The 27,403-nt window shown below is 44.6% G+C and overlaps 2 protein-coding genes across 5 annotated transcripts in view; one reads left to right on the top strand and one right to left on the bottom strand.

The window, feature by feature from the left end:
- Positions 1-901: 901 nt before the first annotated feature.
- arhgef7a (Rho guanine nucleotide exchange factor (GEF) 7a) lies at positions 902-22,725 on the bottom strand. 4 transcript variants are annotated; one of them, XM_030343198.1, is made up of 22 exons: positions 22,244-22,725; positions 20,626-20,709; positions 17,391-17,475; positions 17,083-17,216; positions 14,357-14,558; positions 13,739-13,827; positions 12,631-12,725; positions 12,182-12,277; positions 11,665-11,787; positions 11,346-11,484; positions 11,196-11,255; positions 9,580-9,726; positions 8,976-9,062; positions 8,790-8,868; positions 8,326-8,465; positions 7,937-8,158; positions 7,318-7,411; positions 6,839-6,928; positions 5,999-6,193; positions 2,642-2,741; positions 2,170-2,224; positions 902-1,906 (listed from the first exon to the last, which is right to left on the bottom strand). In XM_030343198.1, the coding sequence occupies exons 1-22, from the start codon at positions 22,406-22,408 to the stop codon at positions 1,784-1,786; spliced, it is 2,604 nt and encodes an 867-aa protein (XP_030199058.1). In that variant the 5' UTR covers positions 22,409-22,725; the 3' UTR covers positions 902-1,783. The 4 variants fall into 4 exon arrangements, with proteins under 4 accessions (XP_030199058.1, XP_030199055.1, XP_030199057.1 ...); XM_030343195.1 differs by lacking the exon at positions 5,999-6,193 and having other exon boundaries at positions 22,244-22,720; XM_030343197.1 differs by lacking the exons at positions 5,999-6,193; positions 22,244-22,725 and adding an exon at positions 20,794-21,080.
- A 4,633-nt stretch (positions 22,726-27,358) lies between these two features.
- The window catches only part of aff3 (AF4/FMR2 family, member 3), an 18,529-nt gene continuing 18,484 nt past the window's right edge, over positions 27,359-27,403 (top strand). The window contains exon 1 of the mRNA XM_030343184.1: positions 27,359-27,403. This exon is cut by the window's right edge and continues 291 nt beyond it. The gene's annotated coding sequence lies outside the window, so the exon portion shown is untranslated.

The following is a 27,403-nucleotide window of genomic DNA, read 5'->3' as shown; positions in this document are numbered from 1 at the left end:
GTCCAAAGCCGTCGAGGGCCAGCTCGTTCCGAGTGCTGAGTGGTGGACGCGGCGGCACCAGGTGTTTACCTGCCCTGCTATGAAGTCTGGTCATTACCGGATCCAGCTTATGATTATTGATTATCTTCCTGGTTCACGTCAGGCTTTAGTCCTCGCCGCTCTTTTGTTGTTTGGATAGGAGAAAAAAAAAACAGGGGACATTGTGTCGGTGAATAGGCTGGCAGCCGGGCCAAACAAGGTCAGAGCATCAGAGTACTGAACCGCGCTTTTATATGCCAAGATCTGCTCCGGAGGATGAATTTGAAACGAGCCCCTTTGTATCTATGCGGGAATATTCAGCGCGAGACAATGGCCGCCTGTTCTCCTCACTAATGAGTGGACAAGGTGAGAGTCCCAGCCAGAAAGGTGGACATCTGTGGTTATTCAGCCCTCACGGCGGCAGAATAGGATCCTTTCCTTACAAGGATTATCAGGATTATCAGCACACACTAACACACACAGGGTTTCAATGGGCCAGTCACTGTGATAAGGGGTGACATAAGAGCCCAGATAAAGATAAATGCCTGGGCTTAGTTTTTTGTGTTAATTATGTAATAAAGACATGAATGAAAAAAGGAACATCATGCACTTCTTGGCTTTAACCCCTCATCGAATATCTCAACACTAAGCGAGGGCTTGAGTTAATTAAAGTTCTATTATCTTTCTCGTGTCTTCAGACATACACTTAAAACATGTATCCTTCTCACCCTGGCATTACAGGCTGTTCAAGTAAACGTGTTGTTCAATGTCATGACTAGAGGGACGCAATGTTAAGTATAAGCTTCAACTGGCTGGTTTTGTTTAGTGGTTAAGTTGAACAGAAATTAGGTAAGAATATAAGCACACATCTTAAGAGCCATTCTACTAATTAAAAATCATTTATTTCTCCCAAAGGGCAAAGGCTCGTTTCTCAGCAGTATTTACATCATACAGCACATGTTTGTTACCTGTACAGTTTCCCTACGTCATCCATTAAAAACAGTTGGATAGGCAGCAAGGGGCCAAGCCACACCGAGGCGAGGACAATAGGTAAATAACACAAAAACAAGACATAACAAATGAATGGACATGGAAATGATACAGAGACTGGAAGCTCTCCTGGCCCAAGTCAAGCCCAACTCCAGTTTAAAAAAGCAAGGCAGTCCGGGTCATAAGTTGGGCCCAGATATAAAAAATTAAATAACACAATAGAGGTTTTGAAATGAGATTCCAGTTCAGACTTGTCGGAGGCATTAATACACGTAGTGTCAGTACAGTACTAGTAGAAGTACCTTTAGATGTATTGCTCGTTACTTGTAAACATGAAGTCGTATGATTGCGCGGGGCGGCCCGATCGACATGCAGCTCGTACCGCTGCTGCTCATGCCAAGGTGTCGGCCTTAGGATGAACCTCCTCACTGTGACCACGGGTCTGGGACAGAACCGTTTTCCCTATTAATTTGGTGGTGGAGGAATGTTAACAAGGAATGGATGGTGTGGTTTCAGCTGCTGAACCCCCAGGAAATCCCCTAACCTCTCCGTCCCAGAATGGTTCGAACACTGGGACACCTATTGACCTCCTGTGTGCACACACCCACAAATATCGCAGTTTTTTTTTTTCATTCGTAGGCGGACGCAGACACTCTCCAGGAGAGCTCCTTGCACATCCACGTTTGCTTGCCAATAACTGTCTCATGTTTGGTTTGCACTTCAAAGAACTCGCACACACAAAGCTTGAGCTTAGGGCACACGGTCACCATCAGCCTCATAGGTTGGTCTCATCCCATGTCGGGTCATTCATGGTCTTCAGCACACGCCTCACAACCTTTTCCAGATCCTTCCGAGCTCGCTGCTCTTCTTCAAGTGACCTCTTCATCTTCTTATTGTCCTGTAGACACAAGAGCAACAGGTCACTCATGTTGTCAACAGTCATCTTTACAGCATCCATTGTGTCCGCTTGTGCATTGACATACCTTATCCTTTTTAATATACATTTGTGTTAATTCCACCTTTTCAATGATTTACATTTCCTGGTATTAAGACTGGTGCAATCCTTTGGCATTACAGTTAGCCATCTCTATGATTGCTTATTACCTTCCAATAATATGGACGAAAGTTTGATTAAACAAGTGACAAAACTAAACAATTCACCTGCTTCAGCTCCTGGACCTCATCTCTCAGGGCGTACACCACATCCACAAGACTTCTTCAAGACAGAATGAAACAATACAATTAATTAAATGGGAGAAGAAATTCAAAGATGTCAATCAATTTCAACTGTGAAACAGCCAAACGCAAACACAGAAATCTAAAAACAGCAATGTACAGTCAGGGTTCGCTATGGATTCTCAGAGGGTTAGAACTTGGTCCGACTCAGGTGTTCTGGCAGGGAAGAGCACCAACGATCACAATATGTCAATCGTACTTGAATGATCCTGAAAGTCATTTTTGGTAAAACAAAAGCATAGCACTCTTACTTCACATCAACTAATAGTTTTATTATAGTATTGAGGATCTATATGCATAAAGTTGTCATCAGTGCTGTGAGGGCCAAAGAAGGACCAGACCACTCAGAACTAGAAACACAACAGGCCTGGTAGTCTATCCGGTTTGCTGATCTTACTTCTCCTCCATTGTTGTTTGCCCGTTGCGGCTGGGATCCTCCAGCAGGACCTTGTCCTCCCCGGGGATGATTACCTGTAGCCCGGAGTCCTTCCTGAGCCCTGTTCCGAAAACAAAGAAGGCCCCACAGATTCATACCCGTGCACTTTGTCTCATCTTGGGCGTGAGAGACCCCTTCAAAAACGCAGGATAGGTCAGGCCACAGGCCAGGACAGACTGTGGCTGTTTCGGCCGAAAGGGGTGGAGAGGATCGAGGAAGGGGTGGTAAGACGGAGGAGTGGTTGTGTGTTAGTCATGCCACGACACAGAGCACGGGAAGAGAAGTGAGGCCCAGGAAGGACAGAGGAGCAGCCGTGGAAAGAAGGATCCTATCACCGAAAACGAAAAATAATACAGAAACAAAATTTCAGTCAGCATCACAACAGTTTACACGCAAACAACATACATATTCACAACCACACAAAAAGAAACACAAACAACCCGTGTTTCTGACAAACCACCAGAATGCCACAATGTCTACCCAATAAAAGATTTATTCAAAACTCAGTACAGCGTTTGGGACTTCAGTAGTGTTGGAACGAATGCGCGCTGACAGCACTGTTCACAGGAAAGACATGGTCACATGTGTGAATTGGATACAGCATTGGGGCACACAGAGAACAACGTTGGTCAAAAGACAGGTAGTCTGGTGGTCACCCAGCCTGTCCCCAGATTTTTTCAGTTAAGTTTGCTTTTGTAAAACCACAGAATACACCTGTCAAAAAGTATAGCACATAACATGAGGACAGCCATACTCATAATGCCGTCTTTTCACAGAATCCAACATAGTACAAATGAGGAGATCGATTCTCATGAAGAGTTTATAAAGCCTCATTTCGAAAAGGTCTTTCTTTGGGCCTGACACATAAATATGTATATACTAGATATATAAGACTAAGAATACATCAGGATATCAGTCAGAAGCCCCTCATCCCTGATTTCAATATCAATAGTTAAATGAAGATTTAGTTAAATAATGAAAACTATTTAATTTCCTAAATTCATAACCAGTGTCTTTTTTCCTCTCTCCATTGGGTCCATATTGTAAATATAACATTTGAAGCATTCATTAAATATGACTGGACCAAGTCATCTTTGTTACGGCATCTGTTTTACCCAAGTACTGGGACAGGGGCATGAGATGCGGACTTGACCATTGAACATTGCTGGGAGTTTGTGAAAAGGGGGCATTAGATCTAATACTTGATAAAATGTCTATTAAGAATCTTTTCTGTTCCTCCCCAACAACCAGTATTTACAGAAAGGGGGGACCATGTGCTCTTCACATTTGAAATGCAACCTGACAACAATGTGAGTTTGAATGAGTATTTCACATTGGAATTATACTGTACTTTTAAATCATGGTTTTCTATTTTTATTTTTTTTTAATGTTCGCCAGTAGACTTAAGGTTTGTGTGTACACTACTCATGAGCAATTGCTTTGATGCTTTTACAGAAACACTGAATACTTAGGTCTACCCTTTAGAACTATATTGTACACACTTGGAGGCAGACAAAAAGCACATCATTAAACATACTCTGTATATACCCACCCCCCACCCTATCAATACACAATTGTGCAAAATAATGTAACACTTTCTGTTATAGTTTCAGTGTAAACCTGGATACATTTCTATGAAATACGGTGAAAAATCAAATACTATACAAATAAAAATACACTAAATAATAAATTAAAAATAAAGCATCTGTACATCACAATAAATTAAATTAATTTGTCAATGTGTGTGTGTGTGTGTGTGTGTGTGTGTGTGTGTGTGTGTGTGTGTGTGTGTGTGTGTGTGTGTGTGTGTGTGTGTGTGTGTGTGTGTGTGTGTGTGTGTGTGTGAGAAACAGAACTCGGGTGAATTCATAGCATGACTGGAAAAATATTTCTTCATAAAAAATAGCACTGATAGAGAAAGGACAGGAGACGCGGTGTGAGGGATGAACTAAGGCCTTGTCTAGCATGCGGGTATACAGCATGCTGGTTACTGTTGACAAGGACGGCTGCTCTAGGCCTAAAGCATACTAACTTATTCGAGTTCATCATGGTCAGCCTGTGCCCCCTCTGCTATCAGTGTTGACAGTGCCATCATATACAACTAGGCTGCCAAGTGTACATCTCTGGAAGTACCTCCGACTGTACCTTTGTGTGCGTTTTGTTCTCAACAGGCTATAGATTTCAGACGATCTGCAAAAATTCCAGTTTTGATCTTTTTGTTGCATGAACTGAAAGTCCCCTTGGGGCAAAAACCTGACAGGGGTTCTTAATGAGTGGGCTTTAAAAGTAAATTCAGGACACACAATACAATAAAATGTACTCTAAAAGTCATCTCTTATGTTCATTCTCTGGCTGCGGAGCTATAGCTTACAGTATGGAAGGTGTATAGGTCTTCCTGCAACATCTCCTTTGACATAGCTTGTGTGAGTCCCATTACACTAAACCCTCTTCAGATAGTCGTAAACTCAACACAAACATGCTTTGGTCATGGACAATAAAATAAGGAAAAAAATATAAATAATAATAATGATAATAATTAAAAAAGATATATATTACATGTGCACGCTGCTGTATGTTTGGCAGCAGAGGCATGAGAGTATACTGTGTGCGTGCCCGTTGGCACGAGAGATGGAGAGATAGAGTGTTTATGCATGTACCTGTGCTATATATCGAGGAGACAGACTCCTTAAAAGGGGCATAGTGGAGAAAAGAAGTACACGTGTATTGTAGCAACACTCCATTCTGAATCACATCTGAATATCAGACAGGAAAGGCTTGGTCCCCATCTATCCCCCCCCCCCGCCCCATCATCTCTGCTCCCTGGCGGAGGAGAGAGCCTACGTATCTCAGGTCAAACGGTGGAGAGTGGGCACAGTCAACATAAATAAACCAACAGACATTCTGTATGCACACCACATACAGAATCACGGAAAGAGAGGAGGCACGTCATTAAAAAAAGGAAAATTGGTCAAGGCAACGGGGAGACACTTGTCAAAATGTAAACGCTCTACGATAAATAAAAACATAATAAGTTACAAATGATTAACAAGTACATAATGGAAAATAAATTACATAAATAAGAAAAAATCAAAAACAACAACAACAACGACGACGACAACAACAGCGAAACGACGACGAGGACCCCAGCAGTGCTCCTCCTATAAGCTATCTCTCTCAGTACGACGAGGTCAAGAGGTCACCGGGGTCGAAGCCAGCGCCGCGGTGCAGGCAGGCGGGGGTTGCGGTGGGGGGGTGGGTGGGGGGTCGTGGGGGTGGTGGAGGGTGGAGGTGGGGAGCCTTAGTTCTGGTGAGAGATGCAGCTCTTACGCGACACCGAGCCCATCCTGTAACTGTGCGTAGTCCAGACGGAGTCGTAGTCGGAGTCCTCCGAGAGGTCGGAGGTCACGTCCGGCCGCGACACGCTGGCGCGGCGACCGAGCGGCGACGACTCGGCGCAGGCGCGGCCGGGGTCGCCGAGCACGTGGTTGTGCATCAGGTCGGTGCCCTGCCAGGCTGGGTGGAGGAGGAGGGTGGAGTTGGGGGTGGGTGGGGTAGGGGTGGTTCGGTATGGGGAGAGTATGGCAGGATGGAGGTGAGGGAGTGATGTCATGGCAGGCGGGGGGGAGGGGTGGAGGGAGCGCCATACGCAAAAAAGCATTTTGAAATAATAGTCACGTGAGGCCGCGCAAACAAATGCGGGGGGGGGGGGGGGGGGGGGGGGGGGGTCAAACCATAACCATAACAATGGAGATCAAATGAAATAAAACAAAAAATAAGAGCGCAGAACGTTTTAAAAATAAAGGAAATACAATTAAGATGATTAATTATAAAAGTGGATGGGAAAAAGTAGAAGAATGAGTCAAGAGAAAATGAAAGTGGGTCAGGGACAACCAAAGGGATGCCAATGCATGAGGAGTGAAAGAAGAGACAGACAGACGGAAAAGATACTGTTAGCAGGAGCAGGTCAGAATAACAGTGTTAAAGAAAGACAGTGAACCAGGTGGCAGATATAGGGACCAGACCGCACACACACAAACCCTTGTACGCACTTAAATGTGTATATGTGGCTGATATAACGAAGATAGGACTTCATCAATCCCGGAAGGGAAAAGGTGTTAAAGCAGCAAAAGTGTGTGTGTTTGTGTGCATTGTTCTTACTGGAGTTGAGAGTCTGTCTGGTCTTGGCACTAGTGCAGTACGCCTCGATGACCTTGAGAATCTGAGCATCCTCCTCCAGTGCTGCTGTACCTGTCCAGGGTGACGAACAGGGGAAAGGACCAATCAGCATTAGAGGCCTTCAGAAAGTTTCTCTACACAGTGCGCACATTTTTATTGAAGGCTACCACACGCAGCAGCTTGCAATGCAACACCTTTACTCGTAGTAACGCGTCGATCCAAGACCCTCATGGCTACTGACAAAGGTGTTTTGTGTGTTGCTGAATGCGGGAGTTTCTTCAATAAATAATCCCCAGCTAAGATTGACATTGTATAAACAGTATATACAGTATATATTACTTAACAGTATTTGGTCCAATGAGTTAGCTGACATTGGGATACTTAACAGTATATGGTCCAATGAGTTAGCTGACACTTAGCAGTATATTGTCTGAGGAGTTGGCCAACATTGAGATACATACTTTTCCTCACGGCAAACTCCTCTTCAGACTGCTTCCTCTCAGGCTTACGCTTTGGAAGGAGCTTCTTCACACTCTTTGGACTCTTACTGAGGTCCTACATGAGGAAGGAACCATCACAGCGTCATTAATAGCCATTATACCACAGCAAGATTCTGATTGTTCAAGAACGTTTCAAAAGGTGGAAATTATTTTTCTTATGTCATATTTACCGCGCAGAAATAATAAGCTCAAAGCACCACACAAAAGAACAATAAACGTTTTGCTGAATAAATTTGATCAATGTTATAGATGAAAGTTACTAATATCTAATCTTGCTTGGAACTGTGGTATAAGCCGAATAAACTCTGGGCCATTACCTTATTAGAAATTAATTCATGACGGGTTGCCCCTTTATTGGAAATAATGTTATTCGTCTTACATTATTTTCCAGTAACAAGACACCCCATCAAGGTATTTTCAAAATACACACTGCAGCATTTACCTACCCATTATCAGTTTAAAAATGGAAAATATCAGGAGATAACAAAGTCTAACACTATTTTCCAGTAACAGGACGGATCAGTTGATTGGCAGAGAGCCATTGATAATATGAATACAATATGGAGGGTCTGAACCTGACCTCCTTGTAGCAGAGGGCCGCCGAGGGCCTCAGCGGGGGGGCAGGCCGCAGGCAGCTCAGGCTCCAGGGCTTGGGGGTGTTTGGAGGCTCCAGGGGGCCCCACATCAGGGTGCTGTGAGAGGTCCCGTGAGAGGAGGGGTGTGGAAGGGTGTGGTAGGCTGGGGCCACCGTCATGGCCCGCCCCTCGGCATGCCGGGAGGGGGTCAGTGGGTGAGACGGGAGCTGTGGGGGAGACCAGCGCAGGGGCTTTAAGCAAGGTAGCGCAGCCTACTGCTATGAAGGATAACTACAATGCAGAAGAGGGGGACGTGGTTATACACGGTTCATATTGACACAGGGCATTTCACATTTAAAGCCATCGGAAAGGTGTGTGCGTGGTGGATGCTGACCGTGTGACAGGGCATGTTGAGGGGTTTGTGGCTGGGCCCGGTGGCCGCGGTGTGCTTGGTCTGGCGGGTCAGGTGCCCCACCCAGTCCTGGAGGTCCTGCTGGTTGTTGCACACCACCTGGATGCGCTCGAACATGGTGCCTGCCCCGGCCGCATGCCACCACGGGATAACAAGCGCAGTTACAAGACTGTAGGGCGCGTGCATGCATCGGTGTACACGCAACAACGGTGTTTAACAACCTATCGACCCCATTTCAGAGTATAAATGATGACGAGAAGATAAGCCTAGAATGCATCCCAATCAAAAAATATATAACATCCTTGGCCGACCATAAACTTCACACATTTGAAACACAACTCATTCAGAAATGTATATCATAGCAAGAATTCATGATAACTATTGGAAGGGAATGATTATCATAAATGATTTCAGATAGTGTGTAGGCCGGACTGTGGAAACCTTACCGCTGAGCTCAAAGGCATTCTTATGGGCTTCACAGTCTTCCAGTTTGGTCATTGTCATGCCGGTCAACGGGAGTTTACCCTTTAGAGATAACACAAAACAAAACACAGCGCTCCCGTTAATGACGGGAATGTGGTAATGTGGTGCAGAACGGCGTGTGCTCCGGTGCCGACGCAACCGCCCCTCACCTGGAATATGAAGCCGCTCATCCTGGGGCTGGCGGACAGCAGCAGGAGCACGTGGGGGAAGAGCATGAGGTAGCGCTCGCACTTCTCCTGGAAGACAGAGAGACTCTGTTTAACTCGTCAGAATGACCCCGAGTCACTCTGAAAACAAGTCACACAAGGTCAAAGAAATGCCTGCCATAGCCTGCTCCGTCGGTAGCCAGGATAAACACAATGTTAGGCTTTTCAGTCATAGTTGCTCTGCTCTCCCGTCTAACCCTAACCCAAAGATCAATAATGAGTCCTGCAGACAATGAGCTCCGACATGACAAACAAATATAATAACGATTTTATTAAAGGCTTTGAATGCCGTATTGTAATCTAAATACATGTTATACACCCTTCAGCTATACAGAACTCATCAGTCTCTCACAGCAGACATTGAAAGGCAAACAAGTGATATAAAATACGATAGCCAATATTTATGACCTACTAATATGTACCAACATAATTCCATCCATGATCAATTCTCCTCGTCAATCACTTCCTGCCGGCCTGTGCAGCAGCCTCAAGGCTATGCTATTTATAGCGCGACACACAGACCGACAACACAGACGGACGGACTCACTTCGGCCCCAGGACTGTGGACCATGGCCTGGCTCATGTAGAGCACCGAGCCCAGGGTCCGGATGTCGTCCCCCTCCCACAGGCGGATGGCCTCCGTCAGGATCTGCAGCTCCAGCTCCTTACGCTTCCTCACCTCCTGGCACTGGGCCTGAGACGGAGAGGAGAGTGAGTGAGGACATGGGGGGGGTCACAGCGTAGTGGAAGAACCATGTACGCACATGTTCACCCACGCACACGCTTCTTTCTGTTTTGTATCCCATGTTGATTCTTATGTTCGGTCTCGTTTCTTTCATGGTTTCTTTTTCTTTTTGATCCTTTAGTTGTTCCCGAGATGTGAGGAAAAGCCCTGCAGGGATTCTATCCCCCACCTGCCCTTGCTTGTTTGACTGTCTCTTGTGTCAAGTTGTGTTTTGGGTTGTGCAATCAAATGAAACAAAGGAAAGAAATTGTGCATAGTGTACAGAGGAAGACAGGTGTGTGTGAGGTGAGGACATGGTGAGTCAAAGTTAAGTGAGTCAGAGTAAAGTGAAGACAGTGTGAGGACACAGTGAGTCAGAGTAAAGTGAAGACAGTGTGAGGACACAGTGAGTCAGAGTAAAGTGAAGACAGTGTGAGGACACAGTGAGTCAGAGTAAAGTGAAGACAGTGTGAGGACACAGTGAGTCAGAGTAAAGTGAAGACAGTGTGAGGACACAGTGGGCCCTATCTTGCATCCGGCGCAAGTGACTTAGTCACTGGCTTCACTTGGGCAAACTAAACACGTAACGCATAATACAATCAATGGCAATGTCTATTACCGTGGGGACACATGCATATTAGGATAGCATACAATATTGATAAGAAACAATGTTTATAATGTATATATGTATATATGTATATATAATGCGTATATCATTAAATAGAACCACAGTTACCGCATATCATATGTTATAGCCTATCATACGTTTTCTTTGCCGAAATTTATTTGAGGACTCAGTATTTCTGAAGTTGTGGAAGAAGCCCCCTTATTCCATGTGTGAATTAGGCCATATTATTTGGCAATAAACTAAGCCATTTGCAGTTTGAAATTCATGTGCATCTGTCTCATCGGAGACTGCAGACGCGCTGTCAAAATATCAACTCGTCCGATTCAAATGCGCTCATGGCTCTTAAAGGGGATGGGAGCTGGCACTCTCATTTGTTTGTTGCACGTTACGCCCAAACCACACCTACGGGTAATTAGGCTGCTTCAGACCAACCCTTTTGACACTTACGCCGTGGCGCAAGCGTCATTTATCCGCCTGTAAAATAGCGATAGCGCCGTAGAACCGCCCACAAAGCTACTTGCGCTTTGCGCTTCCCACTTCAGAGTCAGAGTAAAGTGAAGACAGTGTGAGGAGACACAGTGAGTCAGAGTAAAGTGAAGACAGTGTGAGGAGACACAGTGAGTCAGAGTAAAGTGAAGACAGTGTGAGGAGACACAGTGAGTCAGAGTAAAGTGAAGACAGTGTGAGGAGACACAGTGAGTCAGAGTAAAGTGAAGACAGTGTGAGGAGACACAGTGAGTCAGAGTAAAGTGAGTAAGTAAGATTAGCAATGACGAAGAGACAAGAACTCCTAAAGAGTGGTTTCACTTACAGAGAGGTTCTTAAATGTTGCCATGCACTTCTGGATGTCCGGTCTGTCAGGGTGGCTTTCCTAAAAAACATTTGCAAAACATCGATTTATAAACACACAGACACACACACACACACACACACACACACAGTGTATTTCAGGGTGTCTCACCTCCATGTGCCTCTCCAGCTCCTTCAGCAGGTTGGGGTACCTGTCCAGCCTCATGAAGGGCTTGCTGAGGCCTGTGGTAAGGGTGAGGATGCCGGGGCTCACGGCTCCCCTGCCCTCCATGAACTCTCCCAGAGCTTCACTGCAGGCGCATCAGAGTAAGAGATCAGCTGGATGATAATGACCTCCCTCGGCTCATTTAATAAAGGCCTTCCCCAGGGACCTCCCACATGATAACTCATTGATGCTTACTGTTAGCATGGGGCGGGTCAGTTAAAAAGTGTAAATCGCGCCTAAACCCAGGTGCGGAAGGACAGCTTACCTGTGCTGTGTGAGGACATTGACTGCAGAGGGGTGGTTAGAGCAGTACCCTGTGTACAGAGCCTTCATCTGGGGCATGAGGTTGAGGAAGAACCCGCCTACCCTCTGCTGGTGTTCCGGCAACCTGTAATGAAAGCATCATTAAAGAATATATAACGTGCAGGGACAAAATAAAACATATATATACATCAGAAAATAATTTCTTAAAAATTGTAATGCCGTGTACAGAACATGAATCCACACAAGCATGTTGCATGGGTTGTCATTGAGCTACATGTATGCTATTATCGTTGAATGTTTGATATGCCGTCAGAAGGAACAGAGTTTGGCCTGATCCAACTCTCTGCTTGTTTCTTCCAAAATCAATTGAGCCAATCAAAAAACATATAATTTCATGCCCATTTACCATTTTTTTATTCTGTCCTGCAGTACCAAGGCAAGCCCCTAGATGTCCCTATGGTCCCTTTGCTACAGGGAGACTCTCTGCAGTGGGCCTGTGTGTACTGGGTTGGACTCACTTGGTGCACTCCTCCAGCGATTGTACGAGCATCTGCTGGAAAGTGCTGATCTCCTCCAGGTTCCCCAAAATCAGAGCAACATCTAAACTGCTCATTCTGCAGAAAACAGGGAAAAGAGAAGTGTCAGAGAAAGAGAAACCCACCAAGCAAGCATTTCAGAGATAGACGGTCTGAATTTCACTACATTTTAATATTATATTCTGTCCATTTAATTACAGCAACCTTTCTCATGCTTGTTTACCCTCATTTCTTGAAATCGTTTTCTTTAAGATTCTTTGTGTTTCAAAATGGGTTGAATTTTGTGGATTGGAAATGATGCTATACAAATCAAATGCACCATTTTCCTTACTCATCATATTAACCGTTGACAAATGTCTATAACCCTTCTATAAAAAGAGCCAACATGTAGGTTCATATCAAGTGTATATCTGAGAAGGGCCGTGTCTTACTTGTCTGTACTCTGGAGCGAGCGCAGGTAGTTGGTCAGCAAGACCTGGAGGTCTTTAGAATACTCTGTTTCTGTTTCTAGAATGTTCTGTAAAACCTGCACAGAACCAGAAACAAGGGGGATACGCAGGATACGATATGCAGTGAGTGAAAATGAAACATATGATTAGTTCCTATATACATTGGCTGAATGAAATGTATTGAGGTCATCGTTCAGAAATGTACGCATAAAACCTAGAATAGGCTTTATGCGTATCGAAAATGATGGCATCTACCCAGTAGGTTACATAATGGCTTGCACTCAAACAAGCCAAAGTTAAACTGGGAATTCACTAGCAAATTCCTCTAGACACTGCGCAACATTTGCATTTGGGTGTAAATGGAATGCATTTCCATAGCATTTTAATAGTCGATAAAGGAAACACGACTACAGTTCGGATTCAACCTAGACAAAACCAGTCGAGTCCCCATGCTGAAAGCTTTGCCTTTAATAAAACCACTTTAACATCTGCCTTCAATTAAATTTCAGGCGCATCTCCACAGAAATCTCAAGAGAAATACAATATTAGTTATTGTCACAGTATAAATCACAAAAAGCCAACACAAATGTTTTCAACATTGCCAAATGGATGGAAGGAGGGAGAGGGAGAGAGACAGAGAGCGAAGGACAGATGTAGAGAGAGAGACGTGGACAGGGAGCGAGTAATGGAGAGATAGGGAGTAGAGGAGTTCATGTGTGTTTGGGGTATTTTAAACAGATCAGAGGGGACCATGTAGGGCCTCATCCAGCTCCTCCTATGCCATTGCTCACAGGCCATCGCTCTCATGCTCCGTTTAAATCTGCACTGTAAACATACGAGGCCCTACACTAAAGCACACAAACACTCCGTCTCCTGTTCAAAACTAGGGCATGGCCTCCACGGGTGCGTCTCCTCAGGCCATTTATGCTTGAGATAATAATGCAGTCTGAGCACAATACTCTCAGCACACCGCTGGTAAAGGGGAAGTTCGATTAAGAGTCATAGAGTGAGAGGGAGCGAGGGAGAGAAAGTGATATAGTAAATGCAAAAAAAAACAGTCAGACAAAAGCAGTTCGAGCCATGTCCATACCAGGTTGTAGTAGGTCTTGCTGATGGCCGTCGTGTCGAAGCCTTTCGGGGGGCTCTTCAGGGTCCCAGACTTAGGGGAAACTTGTTTGTCTGTGACAAGAAGTACCATATATTAGATGCATGCCAATGCTGATATGCACCAATGGAAGTACTCTATCACAGTAGATATCTTGTACGTATCCAAAAGAGAAATGCCATAAATGTCAAATTGGAGAACCAATTGACATTTAAGCAAATAAGAAATCTTATTTTTGCTTTACTCTTATTTGGCTTCGTAATGAAAAAGCACTTAATGTACACACTTATTGTGTGTCGTATATAGTTATAGTACTGAGTTATGTAGCATCTTATCCTAGCTATCTATGTTGCTCTTTGCACTTGGTTCTATGAACATCCTTAATGCACCGACAGTGATATATTTTTTCACTTTCTTATGAGAAAAATGTACTTATTGGAAGTTGCTTTAGATAAAAGCGTCTGCTTAATACCCTTAATGTTGATGTAAATGTAAAAGGCATTATGATATTTTCAGTATGATTCATATTAATCAATTGGATAAAAAATATTTTGCAATTATACAAAAAGATGATTTAATAATAAACTGGGCAGGGTCACGCACCGCATCCTTTGAGCTCGCGCACATAGTTGCTAGGGAACCAGCCCGTCCTGCCGTTCAGCATACCCTCCCACCAGCCGCCATCCTCCTGGCGGGTCACCCCGATGATGTCGCCCTTGTTGAAGGTGAGCTCGTCTTCGTTGGTCTGCTCGAAGTTGAAGCGCGCCTTCACCAGCACCTGCTGCCCGCTGTTCTCCGACATGTCCTGGAACAAGACAGCAGGATGACTGAATGGAACGGACCACACATGAGAGCAGTAGGGAGGGGTTGGGAGGCGAGGCCGAGGATATGCACGGGGGGTTGACAGAGGAAACAAGAGATGCAAGTAAATATCTGTGTTGCAACGTTTTTGAGGGGGTTCGCTCATGAAAGCTGAGCAAGCTCACTGAGCCCTATATTTGACAACTCCTACAGACTAGACCATATCCTGTGGTAAAGAAAAACGAGTAAAACAAGTCCTCTTGGAAAAGGAAGCGTTTTAACGTGAAATCCAGTGTATGGAGATGAGGACATGCTCAGACTTCCCCGCAGTCGGCTTGTCAATGCAACAGACAATTTAAAAGGGAATTTCTGCATTCAAATTAATGAATTTATAGACATTACAAATTCTGATACACAACGTAGATGTGTGATTGATACTGCTGTCGTACCAATACAGTATAATGTAGATGTTTGATGTGAAACTTATGTCCTACCAATACAGTATATCATGTAGATATGTGATTTAATACTGCTGTCCTACCAATACAGTACATAATGTAGATATGTGATGTAATACTGCTTTCCAACCAAATTCAGAGACCCCATTTTGTTGCGTAATGTACATACTTGTACATGTGCATAACTAAATAAAAGCCTCTTCTTAACAGATTCTTCTTCTACTGTTGAATAGTGAGGTGAATACGATACTGCCGACCTGCCAATAGAGTACATACGTGTAAGGGTTTCCCACAGCTGTCTATAGGTGAGGCACAGAGCCTCTGCTAAATTACCAACCGCCTCTTCAAATGTTCACAATAAAAGGCTGTTAAAAAAAGATGTGATGATGAGGTTTGTTAATATTAGAATCTATTATATAACAAAGGCTAATACACCCAAATAAATAGAGTACATCTACGAAATCAAACCATGTACAGGAGATGGAGAACTCCATTTGGTCCGATAAAGGGAAGAAGCGTATAAGTGTTTGACTAATTAATCATTTAAAATTCATGTGAATAATGAACTCTGTGTATTTATTAATTCACATTCAGTGAACACATTCATTTTACCACAAAAGCGAAACGATATGATTTGCACCAGCGAGTAGGGGTGTGCATAATCCTTAGCTGTCATGATTCATGATTTTTTTAGTACCCTCATGTCCTCAAAGCACCCGAACTTAGCCTGCAGTCCGTTCCCACAATAAAGTCATTTAAAGCAGGGCGGGGAATGCAACCTCGGGTGTCCGAGTCACCGTGGATCGAGCCCTGTTGACTACTGGGTACCGGGGATCGCCTTTCCTTTTGCCCAGTTATTCAGTTGTCAGTTAACACCGCTAGACTTGGGCCCCAGACATCGCTTTATTACCCAGCGTGAATATAGAGGAAACACGCACAGCGTTTACAGTTGTAGATCACTCGTTAGATCGAACATAAAATACGTCTCATTGAGAAGATTTAGTTTTACCCCCGTGAAGATTTGCTTTTATAATAAGGCTATTGCTATAATTATTTTCTCTTAATGCAATTGCTGTAGGCGTTTTAGAAGTTGCTGAGGGTAAGAGCTGTAGGCTTACTAAGAGCTTGCATTTCTTAGAAATGTCAGTTGTCTGTTAGCCAAGTCTATTAGTGAGCGAATTGTTACAATTTCTAGTTGACTGTGCTGAATAAGACCGCTCTAAGACCGCTCTGCCTCATTTCTGACCCATCAGGGCTATCTTCTTTGAAGGGCTTGGGGAATCAATCTTATCTTTCAATCACAGTTCCCACCACAGCATAATCATAGCTCCAACACAGATGTGTGAATGCCACACTTCTTAAAAGGGAGAACAACGATTTTTTGATGGTGTTTATTAAAAAAAGAATCAGGCTTTCCTGTAAACTATCTTTCAAACTCTCTAAAATACCCTACTGCAGCATCTACAAACAGTTTTTTTATTTATAATAAGCATGATTTTTAAACCCACGATTGTTTGGCAGAGAATTTATAGACTTGAAACGATGATTATACTATTACAATTTAAGGCCACAGCCCTTTGCTATTTTTTCTCTGAGGCACTTCCCCCCCTCGACGCAACTGTTTTGGTGGGAAATCCTGATTTGATAATGCCTTCCTGCCAATACAATTCATCATATAAGTGTCCTGTATTTTTTCCTGTGGACACGGTACATTATGTAGAATAATAATAATTAGTCCTGCCGATATAGTACACAATGTAGATGCATTTGTCATGCATTTATCTCCCCTATAAGGTACATAATATAAATGTGCGATACTGCCGATACAGTATACAATGTAGGTGTCCTTTATCTGTTATTGCGGTACTTTTCATAATGTAGTTGTCCTGTATTCATCTCCCCTATAAAGTACATAATGTAAATGTGTGATCCTCCCAATACAGTACATAATGTAGATGTCCTGTATTTGTCCTGCAGACACCAGTACATAACGTAGCTGTGTGACACTGCCGTCCTGCTGATACAGAACACCAGGATACTGGGACCATACTGGGATCATGGGGGTCTTACCAGACTCCTGAACTGGTTCTGCAGCAGCTTGGAAGAACGGCCCAGGGAGGTTTGCGATGACAGAGACTCAAAAGACTTGATCCGGTGAGCCGAGGAGTGGCGTGCGCACACCGAGTCACTACCCACGCCGATGTCTAGACAGATGGTGAAACACACAACGTATTACACCGGTTCTCCCCGGCCTGCTGCAACCAACACCTACACCAGTGTTGTTGACTCTCACACCGTGGTCTGGAAAAGCTTCCGTACCACACACACGCACACGCACACACACACACACACACAGCTGCATATATTTGTTAACTCACCCGCAGTAACTTTGTTGAGGGTAACCAGACTGCTCAGCACCTTTGTGAAGTTCAGTCCCAGCAGCAGATCACTGGCCTCAAATGGCTGACGGAGAACGAGACCGACGGAGAACGAGACCGAGGGAGACACAGAGAGAGACAGAGACAGACAGGGACGGAGAGACAGAGAGAGAATGTCAGCATTTCTGACCATTACCGATCCGCAGACAGACCATGTCCACACAGCGTGCTAAAGCAAATCATTACCAATTCCGCTGTGTACCGGCCTGTGACTGTGTCATTGCTCGGCCACTATGCCCATCAATAACTCTTGTTATCTTGATGGAGGCAGTGGGCGAAACCTCATTGATAGAAATACGACACAGCTCAGTGGATCCGGCTGCACTGAACTCCAGGCATTGAATGTACCGAACGACTCTTACCTGGAAGACGGATGGTAGCTAGGGGATGAGGGTGCAGACCGCGCTGATTTACCAACTGAGTTACGAGCTATGTGCCGAGCTATTGACTCCAACTTGGCTTGTCTGTGCAGATATGTGCCTTGAAAGGATTATGGGTGATGATTATAACTGTACTGGAGATGTGCTCTCCCTGGTTGAGTAACAACAAACCCAGTTTCAGTGATTGATTCTGATCAGGCCGGTCCAACAAATGACACAGCGATACAGCGATCCTTGTATCTTCCGCTCTGATTAGAAAACATGCCCGCCGGGACTTCAAGTGTGTGTATGCAAGCGCATGTAGGCTACACATATACGTCGGGGGAAGGCCTGTCCTGTTCTAACAAGACACTGTCTCGTCCTATAACCCTCTCTGATGAGAGGACGTCCTTGCTTGGGGAGCGTTCATGCGCGCAATGCTTTTTCTTCCTCGCCAAGGTTTGGATTTTTCGCTTATTCTAATTCCACCTAATTCAACCTTTTCAAGCACATTCTGTTGTTCCAGTGTTATGCATCCACAAGATAGCAGAACACAGACACACTCTATAGATGCCTAATTAAACCTGCTTCTGGGTTGCAGTTGGTTTCAATCCCTCTCCTGCCATTGGCTGACATGACGACAACAACACAGCGACTCAGTGACTCAGCGGGCTAACAAGGTGTCACACTGATGAAGCACAGTGGTCGCCCAGGAGCTAATGGGTGGTCTGATCTGCACAGACTGAGGCAGATGCTCAGGCTCCCATTACGGCGAAGGTCATCGAGTCTTGAGCGGTGCAGGCCGGGGCTCAGCAATTACCACCAATGTAACTGCATCTTCCTGCTGCTTGGGGAAATGTCTCCCCGTCTTAATTTATCTGGTAAGAATCGATCGTCACAGCGTCACAGAAAATGTCACACTCTGGTGTGCGAACGTGCACGTCTGGATCCTGGAACAAACACTCCCCTGTGAATAAACGTATGCCAAGGTCCTAAGGTTACCATGGAAACAAGGGCCTACACACCCGGTCCCAAGCAGCATGTTGACATATACCTCGGTATCTTTTATGCAAAGTATACGTTAGCCCAGCCATAAGATCACTGATGTTTACACAAGTGTCAATGACTCCTTCATTAGAGTTTGGCACACAAGTGAGATTCTTTCAGAAAAGCAGGGACGTTACTGCACCTTAAATGGAGGAAAATGCTTCACATTAGAACTAGATTGGAAATACTAAAATAACCAGGTCAGGCTTGTCACGTGACAAGCTTTTTTCCATCACCCTCCAAGTCCAAAAAACCAACTCAGTGCTCTAATCTAAGGCTTCACGCTACATGGGGTGAGAGCCAGTAGTACTTGGATCCCTGGAGAAGCTCCTTAATTGTCCACCCTGCTCTGCAGATGGTGTGCCGGATCAAAGCCATGTCCAGAAACTACTTTAATCCATCCCTTTACCGGTGTTGCCTCGAACACACACGCACATGCAGAGTCTCTTAAGAAAGAGGTTATTTCTGTCTGTTGACCTCCCTAGAGGAACAACCAAAGTGACAAAGTATGTCTCCCTTGTCATGAGTCGAGACGCCTAGTGAACGAATGATAAGCGGACACATCCTTTGTTAGATTGATAACTGGTCAGAGATTGAGCCATCCTGTAATTCAGAATATTAGTGTGATGGACAGAGAGACTGGGAGATTTGAGATTGAGTAGCTTTGTTAAAGCAAGCGCCAGGCAGAGGAAGTTAACAAAACCTTCTGATGCATGCACAGGCAGCTATCTGGGCAGAAACCACACCAAACCAATGCCTAACAAAACCATTGCATAACTATACCTAACCCTAACACTGAAATCCACCATTTAAACATAATACATATCCCTAAACCTACGTACAAATGATAACTTGTGTTCCAAAACATGTGGTGTGATATATTATTGCCATAAACACCCACATACAGGATTATGACAAGAAATCATTATTTATTTCCCTTGACAGTAACCCTGTCACTCCATCCCTTCCTCAGTGGCTGCAGAATGAGTAGAGGGAGTCAATGTTGAGGAACACTGAGCGGTGTTGTGAGGTTAGAGAAGTTCAATAGCCCCTCTGTGCCTGGGCAGACACAGCTTCAAACTGTGTGTGTTGCCTTACATTTGCCAGAGAAAGTGTCCGTATGTGTGGACATTCATGTTAATGTTGATTGCTTCGACATGCTAGAGTCAGTTATACATCTTCTAGTGACAGGGTCATATCTCAGACTATATAATAGATCTAGTAATTACATTGCACGGGGGAAAGCCTATTAAGAGAGAGGTTATGAGTTAATGAATGCTATTAGTGCTGTAAGCTGTTGTGTTTACATTGTTATATAACATACGATGCAGATACGTGTGTTACTGTTTAGCTATAAAGAGTCCTGTATCAACTCCTGATCGAGAGGACAAAGCATTACAAGGAGGCTTATTGTCTCTTTAAAAGCGATTTGGCCTATGAGTGTATAGCGTACACATTGGATATACTAGGTTGTCACAATATTGAAACATAAAAACGTGACATTGGGTAGATGGCACATTGTATCGTTAACGGAGTAACTTCATCGTGTGGAACAAACGAGGCTCTTTCTTGGCCGTGCGATGGGTGATTGTTCTCGGGCTAGCGACTCACACTCCTCCCACTGTCAATACCGTCCGACCACCGAGCTGCCCCTATTGTTGCTTATTCGGCTTTGTGTTGGAAAATGTTGGCGAAATACACATCTTTATAAACAGCAACGAATGGTGATGTGAAACGTGAAGGCGTTGTGATGAGAAAGGCTCCCTTACCTCGACGCGAAACGACGTGCAGCCCTTGAGGAACTCCTTGATGTTGGTCAGGCACTCGGCGTCGTTCTTCGGCTCTTGATAGATCTGAAACAACGCAAACGAAGATTAAAAAAAATCAAACCGGTGAACTATAAGGCTATAGTGCACTGTAGGGTTTTCGAAACGCACGTATACATCGGGGTTCTAGCCGTTTATTGTTGTTGTAAATCCGTCTCCTACATGCTCTGCTAACAGGGACTAGGGCCACAGAGTAGGTTGCACCCACACAGCACTACAGCCGCCTCCTGTGTGGGGAACGGACCGGGAGCACCAGGGGAAATGACGTGGGCCCACAGGGACTCGGGCTGTCTGTTCAGCCGGTCTGTCTTGCTGTCTACAAAACTGTTGAAGTGGCCAAGTTACGAATTCAGCATGATAATAAACAAGAAACTACCCCCCGACTCCTTCACAGCACGCCCTGAAATAAAATATTATGACGCCACCGAAATGTGTAATAATCAGGTGTAGCATGAAGATCTCATTTAAGACCTCGCAAGACGTAAACATTTGGTCGGACAGCTGGATTCACTTTAGCTCATGGATCCACAGCACCTCCAGCTAATTTTTGCTGAAAACATAATTGGATCGTCATTTACTGAAAAATCATGGATGTCTGCAAAGGTAGGCTATGCAGACATGGACCTATATAAATATATATTGCAGTTTATCAGACTGGCTGGTGAATGGAAAATCTGTGGAAAGCAGTTTGTCTTCAATACTGTCAGCTCTGTTTTCAATAATATATTGCCTCATTTGGGGGAGTGTCCTAGCTGAGGAGCTATACGTTGAAAGATGGACAACAAATGCTGTACTGTTACTTTAAAACAGGGAGAGGGACCCTCTGTGCGGCTTTGCAGTCAATGGCGGCCCACTGATAATCAGGACTGGATCTGGATACAGATACATAGAATTCCATGTCTGATTTTCGGGATCATGGAGCGATACATGCGTTTCAATTATCCCAACATCTCAAATCATGTATGACCAAATAAGAATAAATTAGGCCTAGTGACATCTACCATATAGCTTACATATGGCCTATCTCAAAGGTGGACAGATGCTTAATAATGGCCCTTATTTGGTGCATTATTTCCGTATTTGTAATGGTTTTACTGTGCTGTGATATTTTTTTGGCTATGATGCTGGTAACATGTTGCAAGCTATGTGACACGCGCAAATAGAAACAACAACGGCCTTTCTGTCTGCACGCGTAAGTGTACTGACATAATGGGCTGCCGCTCGCTGCTTTTTTTATAGACAATACCCCGCGCTCTCGTGACCTACAAAAGGGTCTCTTCATGGACCACTGGGCAGAGATAAGCGAGACAACAAACCGCCGTCGTGTCACGGTTCTAGGTGGCACATATACGCGCCTATTATGGGCCGGGCGGCTATGCGGTGTGTGTGTGTGTGTGTGTGTGTGTGTGTGTGTGTGTGTGTGTGTGTGTGTGTGTGTGTGTGTGTGTGTGTGTGTGTGTGTGTGTGTGTGTGTGTGTGTGTGTGTGTGCGCGCGCGCGTGCGTGTGTGTGTGTGTGTGTGTCTGAGAGTGTGTGTGCGTGTGTGAGACAATTCCCCTTACTTTTTCCGTAGAACCCGGGCTAAGCCGCTCCAGCAGTCGACATAACACCACCCCATCTCTGAGCGAGGTCTGCAGAAATGCTTCGGGATCCGAGATGGTCTTCTTCGGCGACTCCAGTACCCCGAGCGTGATCAACCATGTCACTGTCTGTTCCGCCGAATTCATGGCCAGACACAACAGATGCTATTCCAACGAAGTGGCTCGGTTTGTTGTGTTGAAATAAACCGCTGCCGCCCGCTCACACTGTCATCTGGGCATTAAAACACAAATAATCCATAGGGATGAGTTATAGCTCGGAGAAAGGCGGCTATGAGAGATCCCTCCTTCCTTCTCCAACGGGTGGATGCGAATGACGCCTGGCTTGTGGAAATTCAGCGGCTCTGGTTTCCTCCTCTCTTGTGTGGTGTTTTTTTTTTTTCCTTCGACCTGGCAAGCTGTCAAGTGCGGTTCGACGTGATGCGTTGAGGCAGTGGGCTGCATACATGCGCATCACAGCCGCCAGCCGCTCATCAAGTGAATGACATCACACACAACGGGGACCAGCTAGTCCAACCAGTTGTTGGATGAGGATTTTCATCTCGTTTCAGCGAATGTGCCTCAACCGTCTTGCTTTGAATAAGCCCTTTCAGACGCTTATCTGCCGTTTATAATAGCGACGGGATTGGCTTTCAGTTGCAAGAGGAAGCTTATAGTTTCTCACCTCGTTAGACGGACGCCTATTTGTTTTTTATTGGGTGGCCTGTGTGCTTGCGTGTGTGTGTCTGTATGTGTGTATGTGTGTGTTTTTTTGTTGAGGGGGTGGGGGGCTGCGTGTAGTGGAATATGCAATAACATCGTCCATATGGCCTTATGCTGATGAGTATAGATAGATTTGTCACAGATACAATATAATGATACATTTATTTTATCTCCTGTCTATAATCATATAAGCCTTTCAGACATATGCTTATGCCTACATGATTTGCACAAAATGGAATAGCGGTATAGATTAGATCATTAGAGTAAGCTATTATAGATTACAGTAGATAATGATAATGATTTCTAAGATCCGCCACAGGGTGGAGCTCTATGCTTGTGTCTGAGAAGACACAAGCATAGACACACACACACACACACACACACACACACACACACACACACACACACACACACACACACACACACACACACACACACACACACACACACGCACACACGCACACAGCGTCCCCTAACCAATCTATTCTAGTAGTTAGGCAGTCTACCAATATATGTAATAGTCTACAAATTCCTAATTAATTCTTAAGGTGAAAGCTGCATAACGGTTAATAACTGTCAATCACTGCGCTGCATGTTTATAATAATAATAATAATAATACATTTAATTTAGAGGCGCCTTTCAAGACACCCAAGGTCACCTTACAGAGCATATAGTCATCATACATTTTTTAAAAAGCAAGACATTGTGGAAAAAAATAAATAAATAAATAAACATAAGCAATAAGAAATAAATAAAACAAAAACAATCAAAACAGTGATCAGTTAGACGTTGTGTGCGAGTTTGAACAAGTGAGTTTTGAGTTGTGACTTGAAGGTTGAAATGGTGTCTGACTGTTTTATGTGTGGGGGGAGGGAGTTCCAGAGCCTGGGTGCTGAACAGCTGAATGACCGGGCACCCATTGAAGTGAGTCGTGATGTGGGGATACATAGTAGTCCAGCAGAGGTTGAGCGGAGGGAGCGGGAGGGAGTGTATTCTTGGAGGAGGTCGCAGAGATAACTGGGGGCTAGGTTGTGGAGAGCTTTGTAGGTGAGGAGTAGGGTTTTGTATTGGATGCGGTAGTGTACTGGGAGCCAGTGAAGTTGAATGAGGACAGGGGTGATGTGGTCAGATGATTTGGTGCGGGTGATGATCCGGGCGGCTGAGTTCTGAATGATCTGCAGTCTGTTGATAAGTTTGGTGGGGAGTCCGGTGAGGAGGGCGTTGCAGTAGTCTATGCGTGATGTGACAAATGAGTGAACTAGGATTTCAGCGCTGGATTGGGTCAGTGATGGGCGGAGTCTGGCGATGTTGCGGAGATGGAAGAATGCAGTCCGGGTGATGTTGTGAATATGGGGTGCGAATGAGAGGGTGTTGTCCAGGATGACGCCGAGGCTCTTGACTTTGGAGGAGAAGGGTACTGGGAATCCATCGATAATTATGAGTGGAGCTGGGGTGTGTTGTGATTTAGTGAGGGTGGATTTGGATCCGATGAGCAGGGCCTCGGTCTTGTTTCCATTGAGTTTCAGGAAGTTCCTGCTCAACCAGCTCCGGATCTCTTCCAGGCACGTGATGAGGGAGGTGGGGGGGATGGCAGCGGTGGGTTTGGTGGAGATGTAGACCTGTGTGTCGTCAGCGTAGCAATGAAAATGGACCCCATGGTGACGGAGGAGTGTGCCCAGCGGGAGGAGGTAAGTGGTGAAGAGGAGTGGACCCAAGACTGACCCCTGGGGGACGCCCAGTGAGAACGGACACATTATGGGACACGCACAGGGGACACATTATGTCCCCTGTGTTGTTTATGATAATAATGTGTGTTACTCTATAAGTCAGGAATGCAAGCAAATCATAATGTAGCCTATTGTTTAACGTTAAAGGTCTAGAGAAAAGAGACGATGACTCCCCTGTCTACCTGGAGGAATCTTAGATCTCAAGGGAATGTTCACGGTAACTATAGTGAAGGCAGGAACAGATCATGATATCAACAGCTTTATGGCCCTCTCTCTCTCTTTCTCTCTCTCTCTCTCTCTCTCTCTCTCTCTCTCTCTCTCTCTCTCTCTCTCTCTCTCTCTCTCTCTCTCTCTCTCTCTCTCTCTCTCTCTCTCTCTCTGTCTCTCTCTCTCTCTCTCTCTCTCCCTCTCTCTCTCTGTGTTGTCAGGAAGGCTGACCCCTGAGGCCAGGTGTATCTCAACATGCAGTGTCTAGGGACCCACGACTGCCACCCAAGTCCTGTCACTAGGGGTCCGTTACCAAGGGTGCCAGTGTGATGCTGAGAGCCCCCATGCCCCAGGCAACTTGTTCTCCCGCCATTCACTTTAGCTTCCCCTGAAGTTTGCACGTTCGAGTTCCTGATAAACCCCTCCACAAAGAGGAGTTTTGATTATTTTTAACATATTTATATAGGCACTTAAAAGAGGAGATCTTGGATGTTTTGAAGGGAAATTGGACCCCAGCCCACCAGGGAGATAGAGGATAGTGGTTTCACTGTGTGCTATATTTTGCTTGTGCATTGTACAGTCAAATATTGTCTGCTGATTTTAGTAAACAGTCTGTAATTCTGTTTCCCAAATCCGGTAAATGGTTTGATAACTCACTCCTTGCTTACCATATTGTTCTACTCCTCTTGTATATGTTTCACTTCACCTTTTTATTGTACATTGGTATTTTTCCTTTGTTAATTTTTTTTTCTGCTTGCAATGTTAAAGTGTATTTCCCATGCCAATAAAGCTCTTTGGAATGTAATTTAGTTGAAATAGAGGAGAGAGAAGGTGAGTGAATATCATGTATCTAAAGAGAGAGAGAGTCTCTCTCTCTCTCTCTCTCTCTCTCTCTCTCTCTCTCTCTCTCTCTCTCTCTCTCTCTCTCTCTCTCTCTCTCTCTCTCTCTCTCTCTCTCTCTCTCTCTCTCTCTCTCTTTCTCTCTCTGGGCAGCATCTGGTTCACCTGCTGGGGGGAAATCTGTCCAACAGGAAGGGAGCACACTGCTGCCCGTATACATTTGAACTGTTGACACACGGACCCCCCCACCCCGAACACACGCACGCACACACACACACACACACACACACACACACACACACACACACACACACACACACACACACACACACACAAACACACACACACACACACACACACATAAACGGAAACACCATACCGCTTGTTAACAACAGCAACCCTGTAAGGGGCAGACTTTCACACATTTATATAGGTATGTGTGTGTGTGTGTGTGTGTGTGTGTGTGTGTGTGTGTGTGTGTGTGTGTGTGTGTGTGTGTGTGTGTGTGTGTGTGTGTGTGTGTGTGTGTGTGTGTGTGTGTGTTAGGATGGATGTTGTTAGCCGCAAATTGATGGATGTTTTATGTTGAAACTGTGAGCTGGGTTTGAAGAGAAGAGGTAAAGAGATGCATAAAGACTTGCTTGATAAATAACGGACATTCAAGATGATATAATATAACAATAACTATATCCAGCACTATTGCAAATAGCCTCAATATTCTGAAACTGTAGTTCAGTAAAAGGATACTGAGTGACACAATTATCAATTTAAAATTAACAAATTCTTAATTTGATGGCAAATATAGTTTATTATATATTACAATATATATTTATATAGCATACTTTTTAATTCTGCATCCTATTCCTAGGATTAAGTACATATGTGTGCATACATGAATGCATGAAGCCCCCTGGAGGCACACAGTCGTAAACATTCAACAAAATTAGAGACGAGCTCAATCATCTGGTTCATTTTCGTCTTTCTTTCAGTGTTAAACCGGCTTGTAAAATGTATGGCTTTTGCAGAATGTGTCTATCCTAATTTAGGGCCACCAAACAACCAACCAACCCCCCACAGCCACCTAAGCGACACCACTGCCTCCCACTCTATTTCGCGCTTCCGCCATGGACATGAATGCTAGAGACATGCTGGCAGTATTTCATTCTGACTGGGTAAACCCAACGTACCCCAGAACCTCTTCATACCTACCAGAGCGCATTAAGAACACGATAGATACACTAGACCGTACGATAGAGGACTATTCATTCATTTAGACGACTAGGGATATTAGGACTAATTATAACACCTTAATGAATGTCAATCTAAATGAGTGTGCTCCTCAAAATAACAAAAGTAACATAGTGTTACTCATGTGTGTAAGAAATAGAAAAAATAGGCAAATAGTAACAGTAGTAGACTAATCATTTCAGTAGTGGGGAAACCCCAAACGCTCGTATGATATAAATGTTTTTAATTTGGTCCTAAATTAATCGAGATATCATCACTCGCAGATTTATGTATTTATAGCCTCGATGTTTGCGTATGAATGTCCAATATCCGTTTTTTTTTTTTGCTCGAGCGTGTAGAGTGGGTGTTTCCACACGCGATGCTCATCGACCTCCGATCACCAATCTCAGTCGTGTCCTC

Source organism: Gadus morhua, chromosome 20 (genome assembly GCF_902167405.1).
Source record: "Gadus morhua chromosome 20, gadMor3.0, whole genome shotgun sequence".
NCBI classification, from domain to species: Eukaryota; Metazoa; Chordata; class Actinopteri; order Gadiformes; family Gadidae; genus Gadus; species Gadus morhua.
The sequence above is the reverse complement of the archived record's forward strand: the minus strand, read 5'-3'. Positions and strand labels throughout refer to the sequence as shown.